The following is a 26830-nucleotide window of genomic DNA, read 5'->3' on the forward strand; positions in this document are numbered from 1 at the left end:
TGGTAAATTGAACACCAATAAAAAATAAATTTAAAAAAAGATTAAAAAAAGAATAAATAAATAAATCACAAAAAAATAAAATAAAAGGTCATCTTGATTATAATTTAATGAAGTTAGAAGTAATGACTAAAAAGTTTTTGTGTGCATAGAAATTAAGAAATGGACTTGTAGATAGCTTGGGGATCAAAGAAGTAACCAAAAGGCAAATTATAAAATGTCCTGAAAGTGGTAAATGGAAAGTCTTTGAGACACACAAAAGCATCAAGAGGAAATACCTTCATTATTAAAGAAGAAAGATGAGATATAAGGGTATTTATTACTTAAGAATCTCTTGCTCACTTTCTCAAATAAAATCTTTAAAAAATAAGTAAATAAATTCCAGATAGATTAAAAACCTGAATGTAAAAAAAAAATTAAACGAGGATAAGAGTCATTATATATGTTTTTTGAAGTTTAAAATGAAGACTAGTTTCTGTACTATGAAAGATCTCTTCACAAGTTGACATGAAAAGGACTTTATGATAGAACATCTGGGAAAAGGATAAGATTAGACAGTTTGCAGGAAGAAGTCCATTGGCTAATACACATGAAAAATTGCTCAATACAGAGTATAGTACTCAGGAGAATACATGCTAAATTCATTGTACTCCACACCTATCAATAAGGCTTGGAAAAATATGTAAATGCTGGTGGAGATGTAAAGAAACGTACTCCTACACTATTTATAGAAACGTGACTTAATACAGCCATTGGAAAGCAGTGGGTAGCAGCTATTAGACGCATGAATTTGAGCCATTGATCTCACCCTGGGGCACCTACTGCATGGAAATGAAAACACATAAGCCTGTTGTTGTAGCCCTGTTAGTAATGGCAGAGACTGGACAAAGCAAAGGCCCATCATTAAGAGAACAGTTGAATAATTTCGGTACACTTACACACTGGAATAAAATACAGCCATTGAAGGAATCAATTTAGAGCTTTATCAGCTGACTTTTATGAGTAACTGAATGAGTAAAACAGGAGGCAGAAAAGCACATTCAACCGGATTCTAAATTTGTAAAATAAGAGTGAAAAAAACCACATATAGGTGACTATGTACGCATGTATTCATAGAAAGACTAGGAGTAAAAATACAGAAGAACATACATATACCAGGGAGTTATTTTGATTGAGTAATAGGGTGGGCAAAGGAGGAAGGAATGGACTCAAAGGAAGGCTAATCCCATTTATGTCACTTGTGTGCCTTGGATGGAACGCACCCTTCCCATTCCTCATTTTTCACTCCTGTTTCCTACTAGGAAGCATGGTAGTCTTTGGAGATGCTCTAGGGCATTGTGATCCCTCCAGATGACTTGTGTACTTAATTATCAGTCTCTTATCAGAAGGGGGAATTATGACATGTGAAAGTACCTTTCCGTTGTAAAATGTTCTATTTCTCTCCCTTTTTAGGATTTAATGAAGATACTTCGCAAGGAAGCAGATTTGAAACAAATACAAACTCTAGTACAAGGAACTCATACAAGACTCAAATATTCTCAGAGTGAACTAGAGATGATTAAAAAGAAACAACTTGCTGCTTTTTACCGGGTAATATGGGCTTATAGAAAACTTGGTGGAGATGAGAAGCAGGACCGAGAATTTGAGGAATTACATTTATATAGCATCATGTAGTTTTTACACTTTAACTCATGATTGAGGTTATATTCTAGTTTATTTTTGTGGTTGTTAATCTTGACATATAGCCTTACCTGCATTTACTTTGTCTCATGGATTCCCTTTTTATTCTAAAACATATCTTCACTTTTTTGTTTTGCTTCACCGTATAAAGGTAAAATAATTATGCTAAAAAGAAATCTTTCTCTTCTGTGATTAGGAACAATCTCAACTACAAAGTGAACTACTAAATATTGAGTCTCAATGTACTATGTTGAGTGAAGGAATCAAAGAACGGCAACAAAGAATTGAAGAATTTCAAGAAAAGATAGATAAGGTCATGAGTGGTGTATTTGTTACTGGTTGACATGTAAAATATAGTTCTAGCCCAGATACCAAATTTGGGACTTCTTGAATATATGCTAAAGCAGTTTGATAAGTGCTTGATTTTATTTGTTTGCCTGATGAGTTTCTTTGTGTCTTTGGAGAACCACTGTTGCCCCTCTTAAGAGATAATGACCAGTGCATAGTTATTCTCTTCTGTTCTCCAGCATCTCCTTGCCCATTGTAAAAATTATATAGCACCTTTCATCTCCCACTGTCCTTAACAACAGAAAGAAAGAACTTTTCAGGTTATCTTTTAAAGGTACTTATTCCCTCAGTAATTATTTCTTGAACATGTATTATATGTACCAGGCACAGTGCTTGGCTCTGAGGCAACAAAGATTTGGTCATCTAACCTCTGCTGATAAAAATGACAGCAACTTTATGGCTTAATCTATTCTGCTGTTGATCCTAATCCTTAGAAAGTTGTCTGTCCCACCATCACTTAATAATTTCCAGCCATTGCTTTAGTTCTACCTTATATCACAGAATTTGAAACCACACTTCTGTTGTTCCTTAATTATCTCTTTTCCAGCTTAAGTACCCCTATTACTTTAATCATGTACATTTCCCATGGATTTAAGAGTAGCTCTGGCAACCATCTTCTGGGTGCTCTGTTGTTTCTCAATGCTCAGAACAAAGTATAATGTCAAAATACTGTCTGACCTGTACAGAGTACTGTGGGACTCAACACATAGAACTATAACTTTCCATAATTTTGATTATCTAGTTATGTAAATTGTAACCTACCACTGCCATCAATCATATCCCATTTATATTTAATTTATATTCAACTAAAATCTGAAAGTTTTTTAACATGTCCTGCTGTTTAAAACAGGCCTTTCTTATCCTATAATTGTATATAAATGCAGGGCTTTAAAAATATTGAAGTTAGATGTTGTTTTGTTGGATTTGGCTCATTCTAGTTCTTCCAAATCTTTCTGAGTCTTAATTCTATGCTCTAGTCCTCTTGGTTTCTATTGCCTCAGACTCTATAATATTACTCATATCTAAAGAATATTTTATTTATTTATGTAGAATGTTATATTATGGTGTGGCTAATGTAAAGGAAATAGTTCTAATTTTGTTCCCAATACTTCAAAAAGCCAAAACAGTTATTAAGGCCAGTTATGAGCTTTCTTATTTAGATTTTAGAGTAAGAAAGTTGAAAATAGATGGGTGTAGTTTGAGGAATTAAGAAAAAAAAAAAGCACTGGTTCCTCAGAGTACAATAATGCTTTTCAGACTAGTTTTTGACCTTGTAATACAGGGAATTCTTGGTAGGAGGAATTTAGGTTTAAGCATTGTATACTTTCTTAAAATTATTAAACCAGTTGTTTTGAAATAATTTAAAAGGTTGAAGATGAGATTTTCCAACACTTTTGTGAAGAAATTGGTGTAGAAAATATTCGTGAGTTTGAGAAGAAACATGTTAAACAGCAACAAGAAATTGATCAGAAAAGGTATTTCTATTAGAAGATGTTAGTAAGCAACTTACACATATATAAATGTAACTATTCTTTCTTTTTTTTTTTTTTTAAGATTTATCTGTTTTAGAGGGAGAGAGTAGAGCAGAGGGGCAGAAGGAAAAAATCTTTAAGCAGATTCCCTGCTGAGTGCAGCAGAACCCAGTGTGTGGCTTGATCTCATGACCCATGAGATCATGACCTGAGCCAAAACCAAGAGTCCAACACTTAATTGATTGAGTCACCCAGGCACCCCTGTAATTATTATTTTTTAATTTAAGGAAATCATATCTGGGTGAGTCTTCATTTCAGTTCATCAAGAAATAGCTAGTAAATATTGATATTCTTATAAAGAGATATAATTCTTTTATTCCATAATTTTTAAAGAGAGAAAGCATAAATATACAAAATAAGAGAATGGGGACATAATTACACATATAGTAGTTATTTTTTTTAAAGTCAAACATAATTTATTACTCTTTAAATATCTCTGTGAATAAAATTGATAATCTTCAAGAAAAAACATATTCTTAAAATAGAAAAATCTAAGGAGGCCAATTACCATAGGAAAAGAAAGTAAAAAAGCTTCCGACTCAGCATTCCCTTCCCAGATTCACCAGGGACATATGGTTTCACAAATGAATCATCCCAGCAAACTTCAAAGGCACAAGTAACTTCAACATTTAAACAAATGTTTGATATTTAAGCTGCTTCATAGTATAGAAGAGGAAGAGAAACACCTTTTTATGAAATGAACCTAATATTTAATAGTATTGATGCAAAAATCCAAAAAAGGCATGTACACATAGAATAAGAAACTCTAAATTATTCCTACCTATAAATAACCAAATAAAATAAGGTTACGCAGGAACCAGCAGTGCAACAACACAGCAAAACAATAATACATTGTTATCTAGGGTAGACTTCATTCCAGAAATAAAAGGGTGGTTCAATATCAGGAATTATTGCTGTAATTTGCCATATTAATGATCAAAGAAGAAAAATCATGCGAACAACTCTAGAGAAGATGAAGAAGTTACTTGACAGAATTCAGCATCCATTCTTGATTTAAAGTTAAAAATGTGAGTAGATATCTGTGATATGAGAAAATACACCTTATTCTAAATCAGCATCATGTTTTCATTAGAGCAACACTGGAAAACACTAGAAGTGTTCCTAGCAAAGTTAGAACGGAGAAGAACATTCTGTATCACCACTGTTACCTAATACTCTTCTAGAAATCCTAGTCCATAGAGTTAGACAAGAAATATAAATAAGATATAAACAAACATTTACAAAAGAGGAAATAAAACTTCTACTATTTGCAGGCTATGATATATATCTAGAAATTTCTAGGAAACAAATTAGAAACTGAAACTTCTAGAAAACTGTTAGAAAAAAAGAATTCAGTAATGTGGCTAGAATCAAACATTAATATGAAAACTTTAAAAATTAATATAAAAGTTTAAAAATTTATAGACTTCCTTTATTAAAAACTACCGGGGAGACAATATGTAGGGAGAAAATGTCTCAATTATCTAAGAGATGAAAAAGGTAAAATACTTAGTACTTAAGAAGACATTTACTAAATGTGAAAGTATATAAAGAAACTTTCAGGGATGCCCAGCATGCAATACTTGATCTTAGGATCGTGAGTTCAAGCCTCACGTTGAGGGTAAAGTTTACCTAAAAAAATTTTAATAAAAAAAGAAACTTTTAAACAGAACAGAGAAATAATAACCTTGAATTTAAAAATGCATATTTTTTCATAGGAAGACTCAATATTATAAAGAAGTTGATTCTCCCTAATTTAATCTCTAATTTACATATATCTCAATACATATATGGACAAAGTTTTTTTACTAGATAAGCTAATTCTAGAGTTCACGTTCAGAACTAGCTAAGAAAAATCTGAAAAAGGTAGTGAGAAAGGACTAGAACCTCAGATTTTAAAACTGTATAAAGTTGGATTAATTAAAATCTTGAGATGCTTGTTCACAAATGGAGTCCAGAAATATACTCAGATCTATAAGGGAAATTAGAGTTAACATAAAGCTGGCATTTTATATCAGTGGAGAAAAAAAATATACTTTTCAGTAAATGTTAGGATACATCTATTTGCAACCTGGAAAAAAACCTATTTGGATCCTTGTCTCATTCCTTAGACTCAGATTAATGCCAGCTGAATCAAAGATTTCAATAAATTAAATGAAGGCATAAAAATACTAGAGTGAGTCATAAGAGAATTTTTAAAAATAATCTCAGATCAGGGAAGGTCTTTGAGTATGACATAAATGCTGGAAGCCATAAAAGAAAAGATAAAATGCAAATGTATAGAAATAACATGTTTTGCATGGCAACGGCACCATGAAGAAAATCGAGACAAATGACATTCTGGGGGAAAATACACATAACACATGTGTTTAGAGATCGTTAAGAGTGGTTGCCTCTGAGGAGACTGAGAGATTGGGATAGGGGTATTTTACTTTTTGTGTGTTTTTACATCTCTTTAACTTTGTACCACATCCATGTATTATCTATTTGAATATAATTGCATTAGCATTATAACTATAAATTCTTAATTTGGGATTAAGTGAGATTAATTATTAATTAATTAATTTGAGATTAACAGTGATGATGACAAGGTTATGTTATAGTTCAAAGGACAGTCCCTTTTGCCCAAGACAGTCATTTTATATTTAAAAGGAGTCAAAGTTATGCAGAAATAGGAACAAAGCATTTATGACTGCAGATTATTTAAGATCTAGACTTTACTGTACTTCTACTCATCAAGATGGTTGGTGTATTTTGTAATAAGCACTTCTCTTATTTTGTTTTTATTGATACATAGTTGGCATACATCACTGTTTAAGATGTACAGCATAATGCTTTGACTTACATGTATTGTAAAATGATTACTGTATAAGTTTAGTTAACACTTATCATCTCATATAGATACAAAAAACAAATCTAATTTTTATTTTTACCTGTGTTTTTACTTTTTACTTTATTCCCAATATAGTTAACATACAGTGTTATATTAATTTCAGGTATACAATATAGTGCTTGAGCAGTTCATATGTTATGCCATGCTCGTTAAGATAACTATACTCTTAATCCCCTTTACCTATTTCACACTTCCCCCAACTCACCTACCCTGTGGTAACTATTTGTTCTCTATTGTTAAGAGTCTGTTTTTTGGTTGGTCTCTCTTTTTTTTTCCTCCTTTGTTCATTTGTTTTGTTTCTTTAATTCCATAGAGGAGTGAAATCATATGGTATTTGTCTTTCTCTGACTGATTTATTGTACTTAGCATATACTCTCTAGCTTCATGCATGTTGTTGCAAATGGTAAGATTTCATCCTTTTTATGGCTGAATAATAATCCCATTATATATATACTGGAATATACATATATCACATCTTCCTTATCCATTCATCAAATTTTTAAAAGGTTTTATTTATTTATTCATGAGAGACACACAGAGAGAGAGGCAGAGACACAGGCAGAGGGAGAAGCAGGCTCCATGCAGGGAGCCCGATGTGGGACGCGTTCCCGGGACTCCAGGATCACGCCCTGGGCGGAAGGCAGGCGCTCAACCGCTGAGCCACCCAGGCGTCCCTATCCATTCATCAATTGATGGACATTTGGGCTGCTTCCATAGTTTGGCTATTTGTTGATAATGCTGCTGTAAACATAGGGGTGCATGTATCCCTTTGAATTAATGTTTTCATATTCTTGGGGTAAATACCCAGTAGTAGTGTGATTGCTGGATTGTAGGGTAGTTCTATTTTTAACTTTTTGAGGAACCTCTATTCTATTTTCCACAGTGGCTGCACCAGTTTGTATTCCTACCAAAAGTTCATGAGAGTTCCCCATTCTCTGCATCTTCACCAACATCTTTTGTTTCTTATGTTTTGATTTTAGCTATTCTGACAGGTGTGAGGTAATATCTCACTGTGACTTGTATTTTCCTGATGATGAGTGATGCTGAGCATCTTTTCAGTGTCTGTTAGCCATCTGTATGTCTTCTTTGGAGAAATAACTGTTCATGTCTTCTGCCTATTTTTTATTTTATTTTTTAAGATTATTTGAGAAAGAGAGAGCATAAGGGAGGGTAAGGGAGCAGAGGAAAAGGGAGCAGACTCCCCACTTAGCAGGGAGCCCAATATGGGGCTCCATCCCAGGATCTGAGATCATGACCTGAGCTGAAGGCAGGTGCTTGACCCACTGAGCCACCCAGGTGACCCTGCCCATTTTTAATTGGATTATTTGATTTGGGGGTGTTGAGCTGTATACGTTTTTTATATATTTTAGATACTACTCTATTAGATATGTCATTTGCAAATAACTTCTTCCATCTAGTAAGTCATCTTTTAGTTTTGTTGATTGTTTCCTTTGATGTGCAGGTTTTTATTCTGATGTAATCCCGATTAGTTTATTTTTGCTTTTCTTCCCCTTGCCTCAGGGGACCTATCTAGAAAAAGAAGTTGCTATAACCAATGTCAGAGACATTACCACCTGTCCTGAATTCTATGATTTTTATGGTTTCAGGTCTCATTTTTGGTCCTTAATTCATTTTGAGTTTCTTCTTTGTGTATGGCGAAAGAAAGTGGGCTGGTTTTTTTCTTTTGCACATAGCTGTCCAGTTTTCCCAACACGATCTGTTGAAGAGTCTGTCTTTTTCCCATTGTGTATTCATGCCTCCTTTGTTGAAGATTTATTGTGGGTTTATTTCTTGTATTTCTGTCTTGTTCTACTGATCTATGTGTCTATTTTTGTGCCAGCACCATACAGTTTTAATTACTACAGTTTTGTAGTATAACCTGAAATCTGGAATTATACTTCCAGTTTTGCTCTGCTTTTTCAGGATGGCTTTGGCTTGTAGGGGTCTTTTGTGGTTCCATACAAATTTCAGGATTGTTTGTTCTAGTTCTGTGAAAAATGCTATTGGTATTTTAATGCTATTGCCTATTTTAATAGGCAATATGTATGCCTCTACATTAAATCTGTAGATTCCTTTGGGTAGTATAGGCATTTTAACAATATTTGTTCTAACCCATGAGCATGGAATGTCTTTCCATTTCTTTGTGTCTTTGATTACTTTCACCAGTGTTTTATAATTTTCAGAATACAGATCTTTCACCTATTTGGTTAAGCTTATTCCTAGGTATTTTATTATTTTTGATATAATTACAAATGGGATCATTCTCTTAATTTCTCTTTCTGCTGCTTCATTGTTAGTACATAGAAATGCAATGGATTTCTGTAGATTGATTTTGTGCCCTGGGACCTTACTGAATTCATTTATCAGCTCTAGTAGTTTTTTGGAGGGTACTTCAGAATTTTTTATATATAGTATCATGTCATCAGCAAGTAGTGAAAGTTTTAATTCTTCATTACCAATTTGGAAGCCTTTTATGTCTCTTTCTCTTCTGATTGCTGTAGCTAGCACCTTCAGTATTATGTTGAATAAAAGTGGCGAGAGTAGACATCCTTGTCTTATTCCTGACATTAGGGGGAAAGCTCTCAGTTTTCCCCCACTCAGTAGTATAATCTTAGCGGTGAGTTTTTCTTTTTATTTATCTAAAGAAGGGGGTCGGGGTGGAGGGGCAGAGAGAGAAGGAGACAGAGAATCTCAGGCAGGCTTCGTGCTTAGCACAGACCCTGATGTGGGGTTCAAGATCATGACCCTGAGATCACAACCCTAAGATCGCTACCTAAGCCAAAGTCAAGAGCTGGTTGTTTAACTGACTGAGCCACTCAGGAGTCCCAACTCTGGGTTTTTCATATAATCAAGTACAATTTTTAAGTACAAAAGTAGTATCTGGGTCTTGGAGAACATAGAAAAAACATTTTTTAAAATCAAATCATTTTCCCATTGTCCGGAAATAAAAGCTGTCACTATTTTGGCCCGTTTCCTTTAATTTTATTCTAATTCTCTCATGGTCCATTCATTCATTCAACACCTATTTACTATAAGCCTTCTATGAGCCAGATACCCTTCTAGCCACTGAGATTACAACAGTGGACAAGGAAGGTCAAGCCTCAAGCCCTTGCCTATTCTATGTCCTTTGCATTTCCATGTACATTTTAGGACGAGCTTTTCAATTACTTTTTTTTTCCTTTTTTTTTTCAATTACTTTTAAAAGTCTACTGGGGTTTTGATTGAGTCTATGTTGAATCTATAAATCAATTTGGGAAGACTTGACATTGAAAAAATACTAATGCACAAACATGGTGTCTGTCTTCACTTACGTAAATCTTAATTTCTCTCATTAGCGTTCTTTAGTATTCAGTGTACAGGTCTTATATTTTGTTGAGTTTATTCTGATTACCTTATATCTTTATGCTATTATAAATAGAATTGCTTTTAATTATCAATTTCAAATAGATTATGGGTAGTATATTGAAATAAGATTGGTGTGATTTTTTTAAAGATTTAATTAATTTATTTATTTAGAGAGGATGGTGTGGGAGGCAGGGAGAGAGAATCTCAAGCAGACTCCATGCTGAGCACAGAGCCCGACTCAGGGCTCAATTTCAGCACCCTGAGATCATGACCTGAACTGAAATCAAGAGTCAGGTACACAACCAACTGAGCCTACCAGGTGCTCCTAAATAAGATTGGTTCTTATAAATTGACCTTGTATCCAGCAATTTTGCTGTACTTACTAGTTGCAGGAGCTCTTTTATAGATTCCTTAGGATTTTTTTTACATAGGTAATTGTATTTCAGTGAAAAGAATTTTATTTCTTCTTTTCCAATTAGTGCACCTTTTATTTCCTTTTTTGTGTTATTGCACTAACTAGGACCTCTGGTACAATGTTGAATAAATAAACGTGGTAAGAGCAAACATCCTGCCTTATTCCCAGTCTTAGAGGTACAGCATTCAGTCTTTCATGGTTAAGCATAGTTTTAACTTTAGGATCCCTTTTAGCAGGTTGAGATAGTTCCTTTTTATTTCTAGTTTGCTGAAATTTTTATGAATAAATAATGAATTTTGTCAAATACTTTTTCTGCCATTTTTTGAGTGATTGCATGGTTGGGGTTTTTTGTTGATGTTTATTAATATGGTAAATTATACTGATTGATGTTAAGCCAACTTTATAACCCAGGATAAACTTCACTCAGTCATATTACACTATTCTTTTCAAAAATTTTTGGATTTGATTTGCTAAAATGTTATTAAGGATATTTGCATCTATGTTCATGACTGTACTCATATATAGTTTTCTTCTCTTGCAATATCTTTATCATGTATTAGGGTATTAGGGTAATGCCACACTCAAAATGAGTCGAGAACTGTTGTCTCTTCTTGTGTTTTCTGGAAGGGATTTTGTGGAATAGGTTACTTCTCTCATAAATATATGGTAAGATTTGCCAGTGAAGCCACTGGAGCCACCCACCTTTTTGGGGAGGTTTTTAGTTACAAATTGAGTTCTCTTTATAGATATAAGGCTATTCAACAATATCTTTTTTTCTTGAGTGAGTTTTGGTAATTTGTATCTTTCAAGGAATTACGTATTTCATCCAGGTTGTCAAATTTATTAACATAAAGTTATTAATATTTGCATTCTATCCTTTTTAATGTCTATAGGATCTGTACTGGTGTCCTTTCTTTTGTTTCTGATTTTCTTCTTGATGCCTAGCTAGTGTCTTCTTTTCTTGATGCCTAGCTAGAGGTATATTAATTTTATTAATTATTGATCCTTTCTAAGAATAGCTCTTGGCTTCATTGGTTTTCTCTGTGGTTTGTCTGTTTCTGTGTTGTTGATTTCTGTTCTTACCTTTATTATTTTCTTCTATTTATTTTGGGTTAATTCTTTTAAACTGTATATATTTTTTAAACTGTATATTTCTTTGGAAGTACTGCTTACATTACATTCCACTACTTCTGGTGTGCCATATTTTCATTTTCATTCCATTCAAAATATTTTCTAATATCTCTTGTGATTTCTTTCAATGACCCATGGGGCATTTAGAAGTGTGTTATTTAATAGATACCTGCTGTTGGTTGGAGTGTTCTTTGAGTGTCCATTAAATCCAATCAGTTGGTGTCACTCAGGTCCTCTCTGTACTTAGTGGTCCTTCTCTGCGTAGTTCAGCAAATACTGAGAGGAGTATTGAGCTTTCCAAATACTTTTTGGACCTGTCAGTTTCTTCTTCCAGTTTTGTGAGTTTGTACTTCATGTATTTTATAGCCTTGTGATTCAGTCCATATGTAATTTGGGATCAGTGTCTTTTTGCTGAATTATCCCTTTATCACTGTGCAATGTCCCTCTCTATCCCTGTCATGGTCTTTTTTCTGAAGTCTACTTGAACTTTGATAGATTTTCTTTGTAAAGAATTATGCCTATTACTGTTTATTGAGTTTCCCATAAAAATCCAACTGGAATTCTGATTGAGATTGCATCGGATTTATAGATTTGGGGAGAACATCTACAAAATATCAAGTCCTCTCACCTAAGAATATAGTATGTCTCTTCATTTATTCTAATCATCTATATCCTTTATTAGAATTTTAAAGGTTTTTTTTTCCATAGAGAACTTGTGTGATCTTAAATTACTTCCTAGAAATTTTATAGATTTTTTTCTCTTATGAGTAGTATTTATTTTTATAATATTTTTCTAATTGGCTTTTACTAGTGTAGAAAAATGCTATCAAATTTTAGATTTACGGGGATCCCTGGGTGGCTCAGCGGTTTAGCGCCTGCCTTCAGCCCAGGGCGCGATCCTGGAGTCCCGGGATCAAGTCCCACATCAGGCTCTCTGCATGGAGCCTGCTTCTCCCTCTGCCTGTGTCTCTGTCTCTCTCTCTCTGTCTTTCATGAATAAATAAATAAAATCTTTAAAAAAAAACAAATTTTAGATTTACATATTATGAGTTTGCTAAAACCTCTTACTCCTTCCAGAAATTTATCCATTATGTATTCTGGGATGCGTTTGACATCTGATTGGAGAGGTGGAGTAGGCAGTTGAATGTATAAGTTAGGAGTTTGTGGGAGAGGTCCTGCCTGGAGGTATAAGTTCTGGGATTGTTTGTATGCCTAGGTAAGATCACCAGGAACCATCAAAGGAGCAGCCAGTGAGGAAACAGGAAAGCTAGAATAGTACAGTGTTCCAGAGCCAACTGAAGAAATGTTTCCCTCATACATAGTCTGCATGTCTGCCTCCTGCAGCAAGAATAAATCCTTTACGGGCTTATTCTTAACCCCTCCTGCAGGCACTGTGTTCAGTGGGTGTCATGCCCACTCGACCACTTTCTCATGGGGTAGCCTTGGGCAAGAAACTTAACTCAGTGCCTTCCTTGTCTGTTCATCCTCCTCATAAACAGGGATAGTGGTATTACCCACTCAGAGAGTCCTGCAACTGAAGTGATTTAATTCATGTAAAAGCAGGTGTGACAGTCTGATACACAGTGGCCTCTCATCGAGTATCACTCTTTGTTTTTATCATTACTGTTCTTATTGTGGTCTTTGTATCAGCAGTATCTAGCACAGTCTCTGATAACAGTTAGTGCTTGAAAATCTGTTAGCAGGGTATGTGAGGGAGAGAGGATGGAAAGGATGAGCTACCATTGGTCTTGGAGTTCTTTATGAGGAGTTTGTGAAGCTTACAAAGTAGGAAGGCACTTGAGGTAGGAACATGCTCTTCAGTTCCCAGGTTTAGAGTTTGTGGGTAATGAGCTGTTTGGAAAGACTGACTAAACGAGAATGAGCACATCAGTTGTAACTTAAAGAGGAGGGGAGGGGAGCCACAGATAACAAAAGATGGAAGAAACATACATCTATATGCAATGTATGGATTGTGATCCAAACACACCAGTTTTGTTTTGTTTTGTTTTGTTTTGTTTTGTTTTGTTTTGTTTTGTATTAATGAGACTCAGGAAATCTGGCAATGAGAGCCATCTAATATTAAGGAGTTTTCATCATTTGTATCTATAGTAGCTTGTGGTTTGTGTTAATGGCCACTTCACATCCAGAGATACAGACTAAAACATTTATGGATGAAGTTACATGATGTCTGAAATGTGCTTCAGACACCTGTGCTGGAGCAGAGTGATGAGTACAGCTATAGATGGAACAGGATTGACTGTGAACTGAATTCATTATAGTATTCTGTCTACTTTTGTATTTTCTTGAAATTTTCCATAATAACAAAAGTAAAGAATTAAAGGATTCTTTGCCACTTGTAATACTTGACTCTATTATACTAGGTTAGAATTTGAGAAACAAAAAACTCGGCTTAATGTTCAACTTGAATATAGTCGCAATCAGCTGAAGAAGAGACTGAGTAAGATCAACACATTAAAAGAAACCATCCAGAAAGGCAGAGAGGAGATTGAGGACCTAAAGCAGGTAACTTGTAACAGGGGGCTGAGGTGACATCACTGAAATGACGACATCCTCCATTGAGTAAATGTGTGTTGAGCTCCTGGTGACAGAAAGGGTGGTGGGCAGATTTGGGAAATACTGGAAGTCAAATCAGCAATTCATGAATTGTTAGATGTTGAAGTGGGAGAGGAGGGCTAGTGGGGATGCCACTGATGACTTTGAGTTCTAGTTTGGGTGATTGATGGACAGAGAAGCAAGTCAAAGGGAGAACATTCTGGGCCTGTGGAGCTTGAGTTGCCTGTGTTGACACCTAGGCAGCGATCTCTGGCAGGTGAAGAGCACGCAATAGCTGGAGGAGTCCAGACTAGTTTATGGGAGTGAATTGAAACTGTATGTGAGTGGTTGAGACTCCCAGGCAGAGCAGTGGACAATGAAGAGCAGTGAGGCAAGAGTGGAACTCTGGAAGGAGTAGTCACAGAGGTTATGAAGATAGACCCAGAAGAGGTGGCATCACAGAAACCCCACCATTCCAGGAAGGAGAAAGTGAGGATGGTTATTGACAACTAAGAGGTCATAGTAGCAAGAACATTTTCATGGGACAATGGGAACAGAAGTCACATGGCAGCAGGCTGTGGAATTAATCCAAGTGAAGGACAAAAGCAGGTAGTCATTACCAATTTCCAAAGTGTAGAACAAGAGTGGGTCACATTCTGAGATAGAGGTTCAAGCAGAACACAGATTTTAAGGGTTAATCCCAGAATCACTGTGCTAGTTTCCTGACAATAAGATGATCTGTTGACCTTATTATTGTAAAAGATGGTGAGTCTACAATGCAAATCATCTTCATTCAGGTTGAAGAAGACTGTCTGCAAATTGTGAATGAACTCATGGCAAAGCGGCAGCAGCTTAAGGACATATTTGTCACTCAGAATGCCAACGCTGAGAAGGTTCAAGCTCAGATTGAAGAAAAACGGAAGAAATTTTTGGCCATTGACAAGTAATTAAGCTTATTACTTTCCAGGACCATAACCAGAGTTTTAGAGAAGTTTACTACCAATTTTGAAATTTATTGTAGGAAGTTTTATTATTTGAATATATACCCTTGGTGCTTTTGGTCCCTTATCACACCTTTCAAGTATTTTCCCTTGGGGGAAAACCAAAGAGGTGGTTAGCTGTTTAGAATGAATAGTTCTCTTTGGCAGATGAAAACATGGACCTGTATGAAGAGCCCCTTACCCTAAACCCCTCTGACACTGTCATACAGGGCCCCTCTCTAGCCCACTGTGCGACAAAGCCTGACGGGACAAGGGTGGGATTTGGAGCCAGCCTGCATCACTGTGTACCCCAGCTTTGCTACTTACATACCATGCCTTCATTTCCTCGTCTAGAAAATAGTAACATGGGGATACTAATAGTGCCTACCTCCCAGGAGAGTTGTAAGGATTAAGTGAGACACTGTTCATATGACACTTAGTAGCTAGCATGTGATAAGCATGTGTGTCTGTCATGATGGGGATGGTGACCCTGGGAATCACCTGGCCCGTTGTACCACAGTGACCTCTACTTTCCTGTATAATTGACACAACTGTATGCAATCACATGAAATGTGCTCTGATTTAGTTGACTCTTGGCATTTCACGGTTTTCCTGTTAGAAGACTTTCAACAGTTCAAGATAGAGTCAGAAAGTTCTTTGTCTAAGATTTTTGAGTGGAATTAAAGTTAATTTACTCTTGAGTTTTTTTCACTCCTGTATTTAAACAGAACTCCATCTCTGTTCATCATTGTATTCTTGAAAACCATATAATTCTTAATTTGTTTTTTTAGTCCTGTTTCTAGGTCTTTAAAATCCTACATTGTTTTAACTGGTAAAACCCTCAAGCCCTCATTTAAGATAGAAGGCATTACATTGATAGTGGCTATAGTAAAAAAAAAAAAAAAAAAAAAAAAAGTTCAGACCATTAGATATATAATGACTTAATTGGTAAAATATTTCTCTTATTAAAAGATTGTTTCTTTCATTTTGAGGCTCTAAAGTGTAGAGCTTATATTGAGGGAGAAGTGCAGCTTGAAAAATTATACATGTACATATTTTAAAGTAGGAAACAAAGCTAGCATGATTTTGTTTAAGATTTTATTTATTCATGAGAGACACAGAGAGAGGCAGAGACAGACAGAGGGAGAAGCAGGCTCCCTGCGGGTAGCCCAATGTGGGACTCCATCCCAGGACCCCAGGATCACGACCTGAGCTGAAGGCAGACACTCAACCACTGAGCCACCCAGGTACTCCTAAAGCCAGCCTGATTAAAGTAATTATGTTTATTATTTTAAAATGCTCCCTTGGGTTAACTAACTATATTCATCCTTTCTCAAGAGTGTTAAAGTTTATATTACAAACATCAATGAGGTAATTCCAGATCTTATAGCACTCAAAGGAAAAAAAAATCTTTTTTCCATGTAAGTTTATTTATAACACATTCATTTTTCTTCTTTGGTGCAACTTTACATAAGTAGTAAAATATCACTTTTCATATCGTGTATTTACAGGGAAGTGGGAAAATGGCAAAAAGAAGTTGTAATCATTCAAACTTCTTTGGAACAGAAACGGCTAGAGAAGCATAATCTACTGCTTGATTGCAAAGTTCAAGATATTGAAATAATCCTTTTGTTGGGATCACTGGATGACATCATTGAAGTCGAGGTATTTGGCCACAGGATTTCAGACTAAGTGCAGTTGTGTGGAACTTCATGTGATGCCCTTTGGCTGCTTGGTGAAGCCCCAGCTCTGTGGACACTTCCTCTGGTCCTAAAGCCCCATCAGCAGTGGAGAAGGCATCTCCTTCTAAGGGAAAAAGGGCAGCATGATCATCGTTGCAGAGGGCTGGGCATTTTGTGCAGTTGTCTCATGTGTGTTTTTAATCCACATCCTTTTAGCTCCACAAGATGGGCTGGAGTTTGTTTCCTACACATTAGATACCGGAGAGGAGTCAGAGAACTCAAGCTGTTGGTGTCAGTGACCTTTAGGGGTGATGTTAGGGAAGCTGCTGCTGTGTGCTTTGTAAAGAGCATCTTCCCCTTAGCTCATCCACAAGCTGGTGACAGTAATTGTTTGCCCTGCCTCTTGGGTCATCTCTGGCTCTTTCCTGAGCTTGTTAGTGAGCCTCTTCCCTGGGGTCTCCCTTCCACATCCTCTTCCCCTCTCTGTTCTGCCCCAGCAGTCTCTGTTCCATCCCTCCTCCACTCCAGAAGTGCCCTGAGTCCTTTGGAGTCTTCAGAGTGAAGCATCTATAAAAAACACTTCTTCTCTTGCTGTCATTGACCAGTTCTCATAACCTTATACTCAAAAAGTCTTTGTCTTTTTTCTCAATTGTAGCAGAGAGCCCATTCCAGACAGGAGGTAAGGAAAGGAGAAAACCCTTTCTTGCCCACAAATGACATAAACCTAACTCAGATGGCTTTAAAGGGGGTAAAGGGATACGGCTGGGTAGGGAGGCAGGATAATGATGGGGTGGTCTCATGCCTGACTTAGTCCAGGAATTTGAACACTATCAAGATCTCTTTCTGGCTCAGAATATATTTGCTTTATTCTCCCAAATCGGCTGTCCCCACAAGGCTGCAGTTATAATCACTAGCTCTGACCAGAGGGGAAAAGAGAACTCTCTCCCCTGCTCTCTCTTAGGAAAATCCTGGGGAAAAATTCTGGCTCATTTTGGGTTATGGGTCCACTTTTGTAAGTGCAGAGAAGGGAGGGGTCTATTAACAGCAGAAATGGATGGGAGCAGGAAAACAATAGTTATACTATAGAAGGAAATAGAATATCTGTTTAAAAGGCAATGTAATCTTAGAAGAGGTTACAGAGGAGAGGAGGAAGCAATTTTAATCACTGACCTCGAAGTGAATGTTACTGGTCAAGTATTCGCGCTGCCGCTTTGCTCCTATGGCTTTCCATTAGCAAACCTTCAGAATTGTTCTCCAGCATGCCCCTGTGAATGTGAAATGACTTCTTGATTGTTGAAAGAATGTCATACTCATGGTGGGCTACTTCAGAGCAGGTATGAAAGACCTTAAGCTAGACTAATACTGAATCATCATCTAAGGAGAAAAAGTGATAGTTCTGCTCTACTTTGTGGTGGTCAGGCTACACTGGAATATTGCCTTTACTTTTTAAAGCATAATGTTTCTTAAGAGTAAAGTGTTCAGGATAGTGAAGAGACCCAGAAGTCATGTGCTGGGAAGAGAAGGCCCATCGGGGAATACAGTCATTCTCCTCCATTAGAAGACAATCTATCACAGAGGGATTACCGTTTATTCTTTCTGGTCCCAAGGGGATACAGGGTTGGGAAGTAGAGGCCACAGAGACAGATTTCTTCTCCTAGGGAACTTTGGTCTAGGAAGATGGAGAGCCTTTAGTGGTGAGTCCCCTGACTGGAATTCTGTAAGCACATCCAGTAGTAGCTATGTAACAGGAATTCTGTGCAAGGTGTTCTCTATAAAGCCTCAAATAGAAAAGGCATGAGGTCTAAATTCTTTCTCTCCAAAGGGCTAAATAAGGCTCACTGGGTAGAAATAATTACAATAGTCGTTACAAGAGTAATTGTCTTACCACAATTGGTAAGTGGAACCTAGGATGAGATGTTCAGACAGAGGGTACGTTACCTAGACCTGCCAGGGTTCTTATAGAAGATTCTTCTGTTGTGGGAGAGACTATACTGGATCACTAGCTCTTAATTCATACTGTACACATGGAAGTACCTAAGGATCTTGTCAGAGCATCATGGCCTGGTAGGCCCCAGTAAGGAGTGAGGTGAGAATCCACTGGAGGCCTTGGTAGATGGATGAGGAGAGATCACATTTCATATTACAAAGAAAGGGCTTTGTCTGTGTTTCAGTTGGGAACTGAAGCAGAAAGTACCCAGGCAACAGTTGACATCTATGAGAAAGAAGAAGCCATTGAGATAGACTACAGCTCTCTAAGAGATGATTTGAAGGTAAGTGAAAGATTGGTGTTAGCCCTAACTTACTGTTATTTAAATATACTATGGAATAGTTTTTAGGACATTGAGCATAAGATTAGGGGGGAAAGTAGATTTCCTGATGGTTTTTGAAGAAATAGTATAAATAGGTAGCTTTTTAAAAATGTTTAGATCGGCATTTCTTACTGTGTATTCAGCAGAATATTAGTATCATGAAATTTCTCTCCAAAGAAGAGCTGTGGTCAGCCAGTTTTTTGAAGGGCTGTCTCCTTGGAGATTCACAATGATTATTAGTCTCTGCGGAGTCCTGCAAGACACAGAAGGAGCCACCATACTCCAGCATCCTGGCTGTGGCCCGTCAGCATCCCAGTGTGGCCCCCGCAGTAGAAGACACACCCTTCAAAGTTGTGGGGGCACACCTGGGATCCACTTTCAAGGGCTCTTTAACTGAGCAGCTCCGGCTCTGTGGCACAGGCATCCCTGTAAGCCATACCATTATGCTATGTTTCTTTGTGTTTTGACTCCATCCTGAGGCTGCCTCTCTCCTTGAGGCCAAATGACTAGCCATTCTTGGCTTTCCAGCCACACAACCACAACCTTCAGAGAAGAGACAGGCTGCCTGCCTTTTGTCGTGGTGTGGAACTCCAGGAATTGGGCCCACATCACAGTGGCCTGAATTAGGCCATGTGTTCCTTCCTGACCAATCGCTGTTGGGGGGATGGGGTGGACTAGCCCCAGCTACAGGGGACAGAGGAGGGAGAAATGGTTAAACACGGGCTCCGTGAGAAAGGAGGGAGTGGAGAGTGGGGGCCAAATAGCGATATCCACATATTTTAATTTTGCATGTTCTTCATATATGTTGTGAAATTTGTTGGACTCTTAGATTGTATTTGTGCTGCTTTTATGCAAAGAAAAGCTTTTGTCTTTTGTCTTTTCTGTAGTCTGTTTAGTGCTTTTGTCTTAGAAAATCCTTTCCACCTTATTACCGAGTAAATATTTATATTCTTCTGTTCGTGGCTTTGCTTTTATTACCTATTTGATTCATCTGAAATTTATTTTGGCATATGGTATAAGAATCTGTTTTTTAAAAATTACCTAAGTTAGCCAGTTTACCCAACATTTTTCAAATAATTCTCAATGACTTAAAACGTCACCTTTATCATGTATAAATAAAAGATCCTGGGAGGCAAGAAGGCTTCCCAAGAAGGTCACGCATGCCTATACCTCTTTTTTCCTTCCCTCCTCACTCAAACTCTATTCATTGTTCTGGTTTCAGCTTAAGTGTTCCCCCCTCCAGATGGGTTGGATCCCTTCTCCGTACCTCACAGCACCTATGCTTGTGAGGGTTTTCACGCTGTTGTAAATGCCAGCATATATGTCTGACTTCCCTGTGAGCTAAGGTCAGGCCAAAACAGTTTTCATCACTGAATCCTCTGTGTCTAATACATAGTAAACAATACTGTTTTTTCATGACTGAGTAAATGAAGATGGTATATGAATTGTTGCTTTTTGCCAGACTAGGAAATATGGAAGGGAAGTATGTTCTGAGAGCAGTATCCGTAACACTAGAACCGTGGAAGAGCCCAGGTGGCTCAGGAAGCTGGGATCGGGCAGCCTGACCATATTTCAGACTCAGGGCTTCGTGGGAGGGAAGGAGTAGGTGTGGAGGAAGGAAGGTAGGGGCCCAATCCTGAAGTGCCCTATTCCTGATTACTCAGCAGTTTGGAAAGACAGGGTAATCATTGCAATTCTCTGCCCAATAATAGGCTCTAGAGTCTGATAAAGAAATAGAGGCCCACCTTAAACTCCTACTGCAACAAGTAGCATCCCAGGAAGATGTCCTGTTGAAGACGGCAGCCCCCAACCTGAGAGCCCTGGAAAACCTAAAAACCGTCAGAGACAAGTTTCAGGAGTCCACAGATGGTGAGCCTGAGCTGTAGCTGCCAGGAGGCCGTATTCTTGAGTGCAACGGGTTTTGATTTCTGTAACAATTATCAGCAATCCCTCCTCCCCCACCCCATTGTAGCTTTATTTATCTGTATCATATATTTTCCTCTGTTGTCTTATATTAATGTGCATTTTTAATACTGAGTTATTAATTGCTTCCTTTTTGAAAGTGTTCTGCTTTAACTTAAGAACAGGTGTACTGGTTTATCTTTTTAAAAGATTTGAGAAAGAGAGAACATGCACCCCCTCACACAGGGCTCAACCTCATGACCCTGAGATCACAATCTAAGTAGAAGAGGAGCATCTAAGAGTTGGATGCTCAACTGAGCCACCCAGGCGCCCCAGGTGTACTGGTTATTTTAGAACAGATACGTTTTTTTATATCAACATAATGGTCATTATTAGGTAGTTTCAGAATTTTTCATTATTATGTTAAAATTAGCTCTACTGGAAAAAGGGCTCATCAATTTTAAGAGCCATGTTCTTGGAATCAATAATAATTGAAGTATTTTAAAGATAGATTTTACTCAAGACAATCAAATTCAAAATCCAGTTTTTAAAATATTCTATGCTTTAAAGTTGAAATAAGAGGAGCCAGCCCCTCAGTGGTCTGCAAAATAAAGAACAATGATTCTCTTTTAGCTTTTGAGGCCAGCAAAAAGGAAGCCAGAATGTGTAGGCAAGAGTTTGAACAGGTGAAAAAAAGGAGATATGACCTTTTCAGCCAGTGTTTTGAGCACGTTTCAATCTCTATTGATGAAATCTACAAGAAGCTCTGCAGAAACGTCAGTGCCCAGGTACATATTTTTCACCCCCAAAAGGTAACTTGGTTTTGGTGGTAGTTTTTTTCTGGTGGGAAATAAATGTCCATCACATTATCTGAATGACCCACTTCCGGAGCAAAATCCATTCCAGAAGATTGGTTACCGTGGTAACTGTGTTCCCACTCACTCCCATTGGCCGGCCTGGACAAGGCAGAGACTCTCTGGTCCCATCTCTTCATCTGAAAAATGAGGGGGTTAGGTCATTTAGTTTCCAGGTTCTCTTCAGTTTTGGAGTTCTGCTGTCTAGTGCTAATTTGATTTTATGGAACAGTCAGTGGTTTCTGTAGTGAAGGTGCATGTAATGTAGGGGGTCTTGGGGAATGGCTGACCTGGGGTCAGGAGGGGGAAAGAACCAAAGCAGGACTGTGTGTCAACAGTCTCTTTGCTATCACCCTTGCCCATTCCGGAGCCAATACCCATAGCAGATCCTGTTGCACTGGATGTGAAGTCAAGATGTAGACCAGGTCTTCATCTGCTCTTACCTTTCTTGTGGTGTTCTTTTATGGCCGAAAGTTGATCCTGGATCAGATATTTAGAATTTTAGCCAAAAACAATTTACTTATTTTCAGCAAAGTAAAACTAAAATAAACCCACAAACTCCTTGAAGCAGGATTCATCTGTTGCCACAGTACCTGGCCCACAGTGGGTATTCAGTAAGTGGCCAGTGAATGGGCTGAGTGTGCTGAATAAAGGCTGTTTTGTCAGACTGTGGTGTGTGCTGCCAAGGTGTGGCAGGCCTCTGGAGAGGCCTGATCTTTTGTGTGTGTTACCATGTTTCCCCTCTATTACGCACCCAGACAGCCCTGTTTCCTGTGACTACCTGTAGAGCTGCATATTTGCAGGCATTGGTATTTTGCCATCACAATGGAGGGAAACCTAACCAATAGAATATTTGGCATTTAAACTCAGTTGCAATTTCCAAAGTTGAAATTTACTCCTTTTCTGATTTTGTAAATAAATAACCTGTGTTTCAGGCATTTCTTAGCCCAGAGAACCCAGAAGAGCCTTACCTAGAGGGAATTAGCTATAACTGTGTGGCTCCAGGCAAAAGGTTCATGCCAATGGACAATCTGTCAGGGGGAGAAAAGTGTGTGGCAGCATTAGCCCTCCTGTTTGCTGTGCACAGGTAAGGTCACAGTGGGCTATCTGATTTTGCATCAGGGCAGAAACCAAACAGACCTCCCCACAGAAGATCTGTTTCCCATATGTGAAACAAGACTCTTTTCTTCAGCCAGACAATATTCAGGTTCTGTTTTAGGCCTATAATAATTTAGACTGCAAATCTAACACACAAAACACACAACTCAGTCTTTGGCAGATTTTCATTTAATTTCTGTAATTACCAGATACTAATATTCCAGCTTTACAGAAGAAAAAGAAATACTGGAATAGCCAGATGTGACATCAGGATTGCCAATAAACAGTCAACAACAAACCCAAACAGAACAAAAACTCCCGACCTGTATATTATTTTCCTAGTGCCTGTTCAGAGAGCTGTTTATGGAAAGCATGTTAAATGAAGCATTTCTTCCGAAAAAATGTTTAACCTCCTTTCCACTAGTGGTGATGGTGGTTTGTGAAGTCAGTCAGTAAAATTGTTAGCTAAAATTAGGGCAACTGATTTTCAACATGCAAATCCTGAGATGAAGATGTAGGTGCACATGATGCTGCCTCTCTGCTTTCATGACCAGGAGGATTATCTTGAGTTCTCCAACTACTTTTAACTGTTCCCAGGGGTAAAAAAGGAAGCCATTACAGGAGAGGAACAGACAGTTCCTCTGTCTGTGGACTCTGGGAATCAAACCATGAGCCTGTGCTGAGCAAGTCCTAGCAGGACAGGACTAGTATCAGGTGTCACTGCCATCCATTTATTCAACAGCTTTAAATATCTACTGTGTGGAAGTGGTGGTGTAGCTTTGGAGAGACAGCAGCGAACAAAACAAAATACCTGCCTCAAAGAGACTTTATTTCTGTTGGGGAAGACAGATGAGAAGGTATATTAGTAAACTCATTCTGTAACATAGAGACTATCAGGAAATGACAGATACTACAGAGAACAAAATAGGGAATGGAGATCGTAAGTAGCTGGGAAGGGTTTGCAATATTAAAGAGTCACCTGGGAAGAAGGCCTGTTTGAGCAAAGATTTGAAAGAATGGAGGGAGCACGTCATGCAGATAGCTAAGGGAAGAATGTTCTAGACATGAGGAACAGCAAGTACAAAGGTCTGGAAGCCAGAGAGAGCCTGGCATCTGTAGTGAATAGCCTCTATGCAACAGTGGCAGGTACAGGGCTAGAAAACTACTGTAGCAATAACGGTGGGAGAGGAAGGTGGGCTTGACCAGGGCAAGAGCAGAAGCTGAGCAGACAAGGTGTGGAGTGTGAAGGAGGAGGCAGGGATGACCCCTAATCAGCTCAGGTGGGAAGACCCAGGAGGGAATAGGTCTGGAGAGGCAGGTGAGGAGTGGGATTTTGGATGAGCTTGAGCTATTTATTAGACCTCCACATGGAGTTTTCTAGTAAGCTGCTGGACATGGGAGCCACCAACATAGACCATATTCAAACCCTGAGAGGAGAAGAAATCACCAAGGGAGTTAATTAGTATGTAAGCACTGCACCTCAACGGCAGTGCACTGAGAGAAGTTAGTGGAAGAGATGGAAGGAGCAGTGGGTCAGGTTGGGGGAATAGATGGTCATCCTTGACATCAGAGCCAAAGGCAGGGGGAGCCCCAGATGCCACCTGCATCAGTTATGGGAGACACAGACTGAGCCTTGCACATTTGACTTAGCATCATAGGGGTCGTTGGTGACTGAGGCGAAGCATCCAAGGTGATATAGCTTACTTACTCTGAATACTGTTAATCCTCTCCAGGTCTCTTGTAAAACAAATAGAAAGCTGCAACTTGAGTGTAATTTCTTTTCTAGTTTTCGGCCTGCTCCATTCTTTGTTTTAGATGAAGTAGATGCAGCCCTGGACAACACAAACATTGGCAAAGTAAGTTTCTTTCTGCTTTTAATTTTCCAGTAGAATGTTTACAATTCGAGGATCATATTCTGGTCAGAAAGACAGTTTATCCTGAACACCCACAGTTTGATAACTGCTGATTAAAAATCAAATCTGAGTTAAATATCTAAAAATTAGGGGCAATAGTTTTCATTCGAGGTTTAAGGGACCCTCAATGAATTCTTATGGAATCAAAATGGAATCAAGTTTTACTGAGTCCGTACCATTGCTAGTGGTAACTTCTCCCCAGATCTAGATACTGGGACTTAGAGGGTTACCAGTAGGCCCCGTGGCAAATAGGACCAAATCAGTTGTTTAATAAAGTCCAAAAATAACATTTCTAAACAAAATTCCAAAGGAATTAAAGTTCAAACTTCTGCCCACCCCCCTTCATTTACTGAAACTTACCTGATCGTTGCACTCCTACATGATCCTATTTTCAGTATTTGAGACAATGAGGGAACTAAGGAAACAGTTGGACTCTTGGGAGTTCAAGTTAAGGTCAGCCTTCAAGATGAAAGCATCGATATACAAACCCCCTGAAAGGACCGACACTGAAGCCACGTATCTCCACTGTGACTTTCTGACACGAGAACGGAGTCAGCCGTGGAAGCATGACCAAAGGACAGCATGAGTCAGCTGCAGAGGGAAGCCACAGCTGTGGCCCACAGACTCTATCATGGTCCCATTGCCATGCCAGCGCTCTCTGTTTTGGAGCTAGATGGATCAGACTCCTGATTCTGATCCCAGGCAGTGTAAACTTGGCATCCTGCAGTATACCTTAGTCTTGTGAGCTTGGCTAAGGAGTCCATCTCCCAGTGGTCTTCAGGGTTCAGGTGCCACCGCGGCCGGGTCTGAGTCTCTGAACCTGACCTGCCAGGTTTAGTCTGCAGAGCCTGCCATGAGCTGCCTAAGAGGCAGGGAGTGTCAGGGGCTGGGGCTGAGGGGCCTTCCAGTGGGGAACCAGGCATGTCTTCCTCCAGCACTTCCCGATGGGTACTCCAGCCTGGATTTCTCCAGGCCCCTGCTTTCTGCACATCACCATGTGCATAAGGACAGCATGTCTGCTCCACAGTCACAAAATTTAGAAAACTGATCCCCAGACTCTTGAACCTTGTAGAGGACAACAAAGAGCCAGCTTCTGTGACCTGCCGGACTTCAAGGTAATAGGTGGAGGAAAACATGGGGACAACAGAAAATCTGTCTCTTGAATGCCAGCCAGTGTGCATCGGCTGATTGGACTCCACGGCCTGACTCATTTGGAGAAACCTCCCCTGAAGAGGTGATTCTGGCACTTTGAACTCAGGTTGTATGTATTTTTGTGGACTGCTTTTCTCTTAAGGTATCTGGGTCTTCTAGCAAAATTTAGATATATCACTGTCGCCTCCAGAGACTTAAGACTCTCCTGGTGACACCCATCTGAGGTATTAAAAACCTTTTAGCTTTGTCTCCCCTTGAGATTTACTCTCCTGTAAATGCTCACCACTGCCCTGAGTGTGACATGTAGGATGAGCAATTCGGAAGTTGTTCCCACTCCCTCCCAGGGTCAGGGTGCCCCCACTTACCGTAGGTAACTCTCCAAGCCAGATGCATCCCTCTGCTTCGTCTCCCACTCCTGTCAGCAGCCCATGACTTTTAGCCCTGCATCCTGGTGGCTACCATTGCTTCCAATGCTAGATGGAGTTCCTTCTGCTGTGGGTCTGCTGCTCAGCCCTCAGCCCAAAGCAGTTTCCCCTCCATGGCGCACGTCAGCTAGGGACTACTGCCCACGCGGCGCGGCCACACCTGCTGCCATGCCTGCTGCCAGAGCTGCGTCCTTAGCGCCGCAGCATTGTCTGGAACGATGCAAATGAAGAGCGCTTCAAGCCCCTCAGAGACACGCAGAGTGTCAGCAGATACCTTGTGAAACTGTAGCTCAGTTCATCTCCATCTTTTTCTGGGTTCTGAGTAGAGGCTGCTCAGCAAGACCGATTTCTATCCAGAGCTTGTTTTGTTCGGATTCTCATGCCTTGTACTCGAGCTTCCTGAAGGAGCCACGGAGTTCAGCTCTAACCAAATAATTATGCTATGGATTATGATTACCATTTTTGGCCACAATTGCCACAAAATGGCAATTACCATAATTGCCATTTTTTCATCTTCTGGCTTTGAGTTAGCAAAACAGGAAGTTGGAAGTTTAAATACCAGTCTGTTCTTGCCCTCACGTAGTGTATGAGCGACAGTTTTTATCTTGTTATGAAAGCTGA

General features: G+C 38.8%; 1 protein-coding gene and 1 long non-coding RNA gene across 2 annotated transcripts in view; one reads left to right on the top strand and one right to left on the bottom strand.

Annotated features, from left to right (window-relative positions):
• Positions 1-26830, top strand: part of SMC1B (structural maintenance of chromosomes 1B) — a 71149-nt gene that overhangs the window by 42195 nt on the left and 2124 nt on the right. The window contains exons 13-23 of the mRNA XM_038550230.1: positions 1450-1587; positions 1874-1990; positions 3394-3500; positions 13723-13864; positions 14692-14837; positions 16386-16539; positions 18728-18826; positions 20578-20734; positions 21401-21555; positions 22557-22708; positions 24506-24575. Of these exons, the coding sequence (XP_038406158.1) occupies positions 1450-1587; positions 1874-1990; positions 3394-3500; positions 13723-13864; positions 14692-14837; positions 16386-16539; positions 18728-18826; positions 20578-20734; positions 21401-21555; positions 22557-22708; positions 24506-24575 (1437 nt within the window). The remainder of the gene's footprint in view (positions 1-1449; positions 1588-1873; positions 1991-3393; positions 3501-13722; positions 13865-14691; positions 14838-16385; positions 16540-18727; positions 18827-20577; positions 20735-21400; positions 21556-22556; positions 22709-24505; positions 24576-26830) is intronic.
• Positions 16014-18421, bottom strand: LOC111097620. Its single transcript, XR_005365484.1, has 3 exons — positions 18141-18421; positions 17727-17821; positions 16014-16680 (listed from the first exon to the last, which is right to left on the bottom strand). It is a non-coding gene; the product is annotated as an uncharacterized LOC111097620 (long non-coding RNA).

The sequence above is a fragment of the Canis lupus genome, chromosome 10 (genome assembly GCF_011100685.1).
Source record: "Canis lupus familiaris isolate Mischka breed German Shepherd chromosome 10, alternate assembly UU_Cfam_GSD_1.0, whole genome shotgun sequence".
NCBI classification, from domain to species: Eukaryota; Metazoa; Chordata; class Mammalia; order Carnivora; family Canidae; genus Canis; species Canis lupus.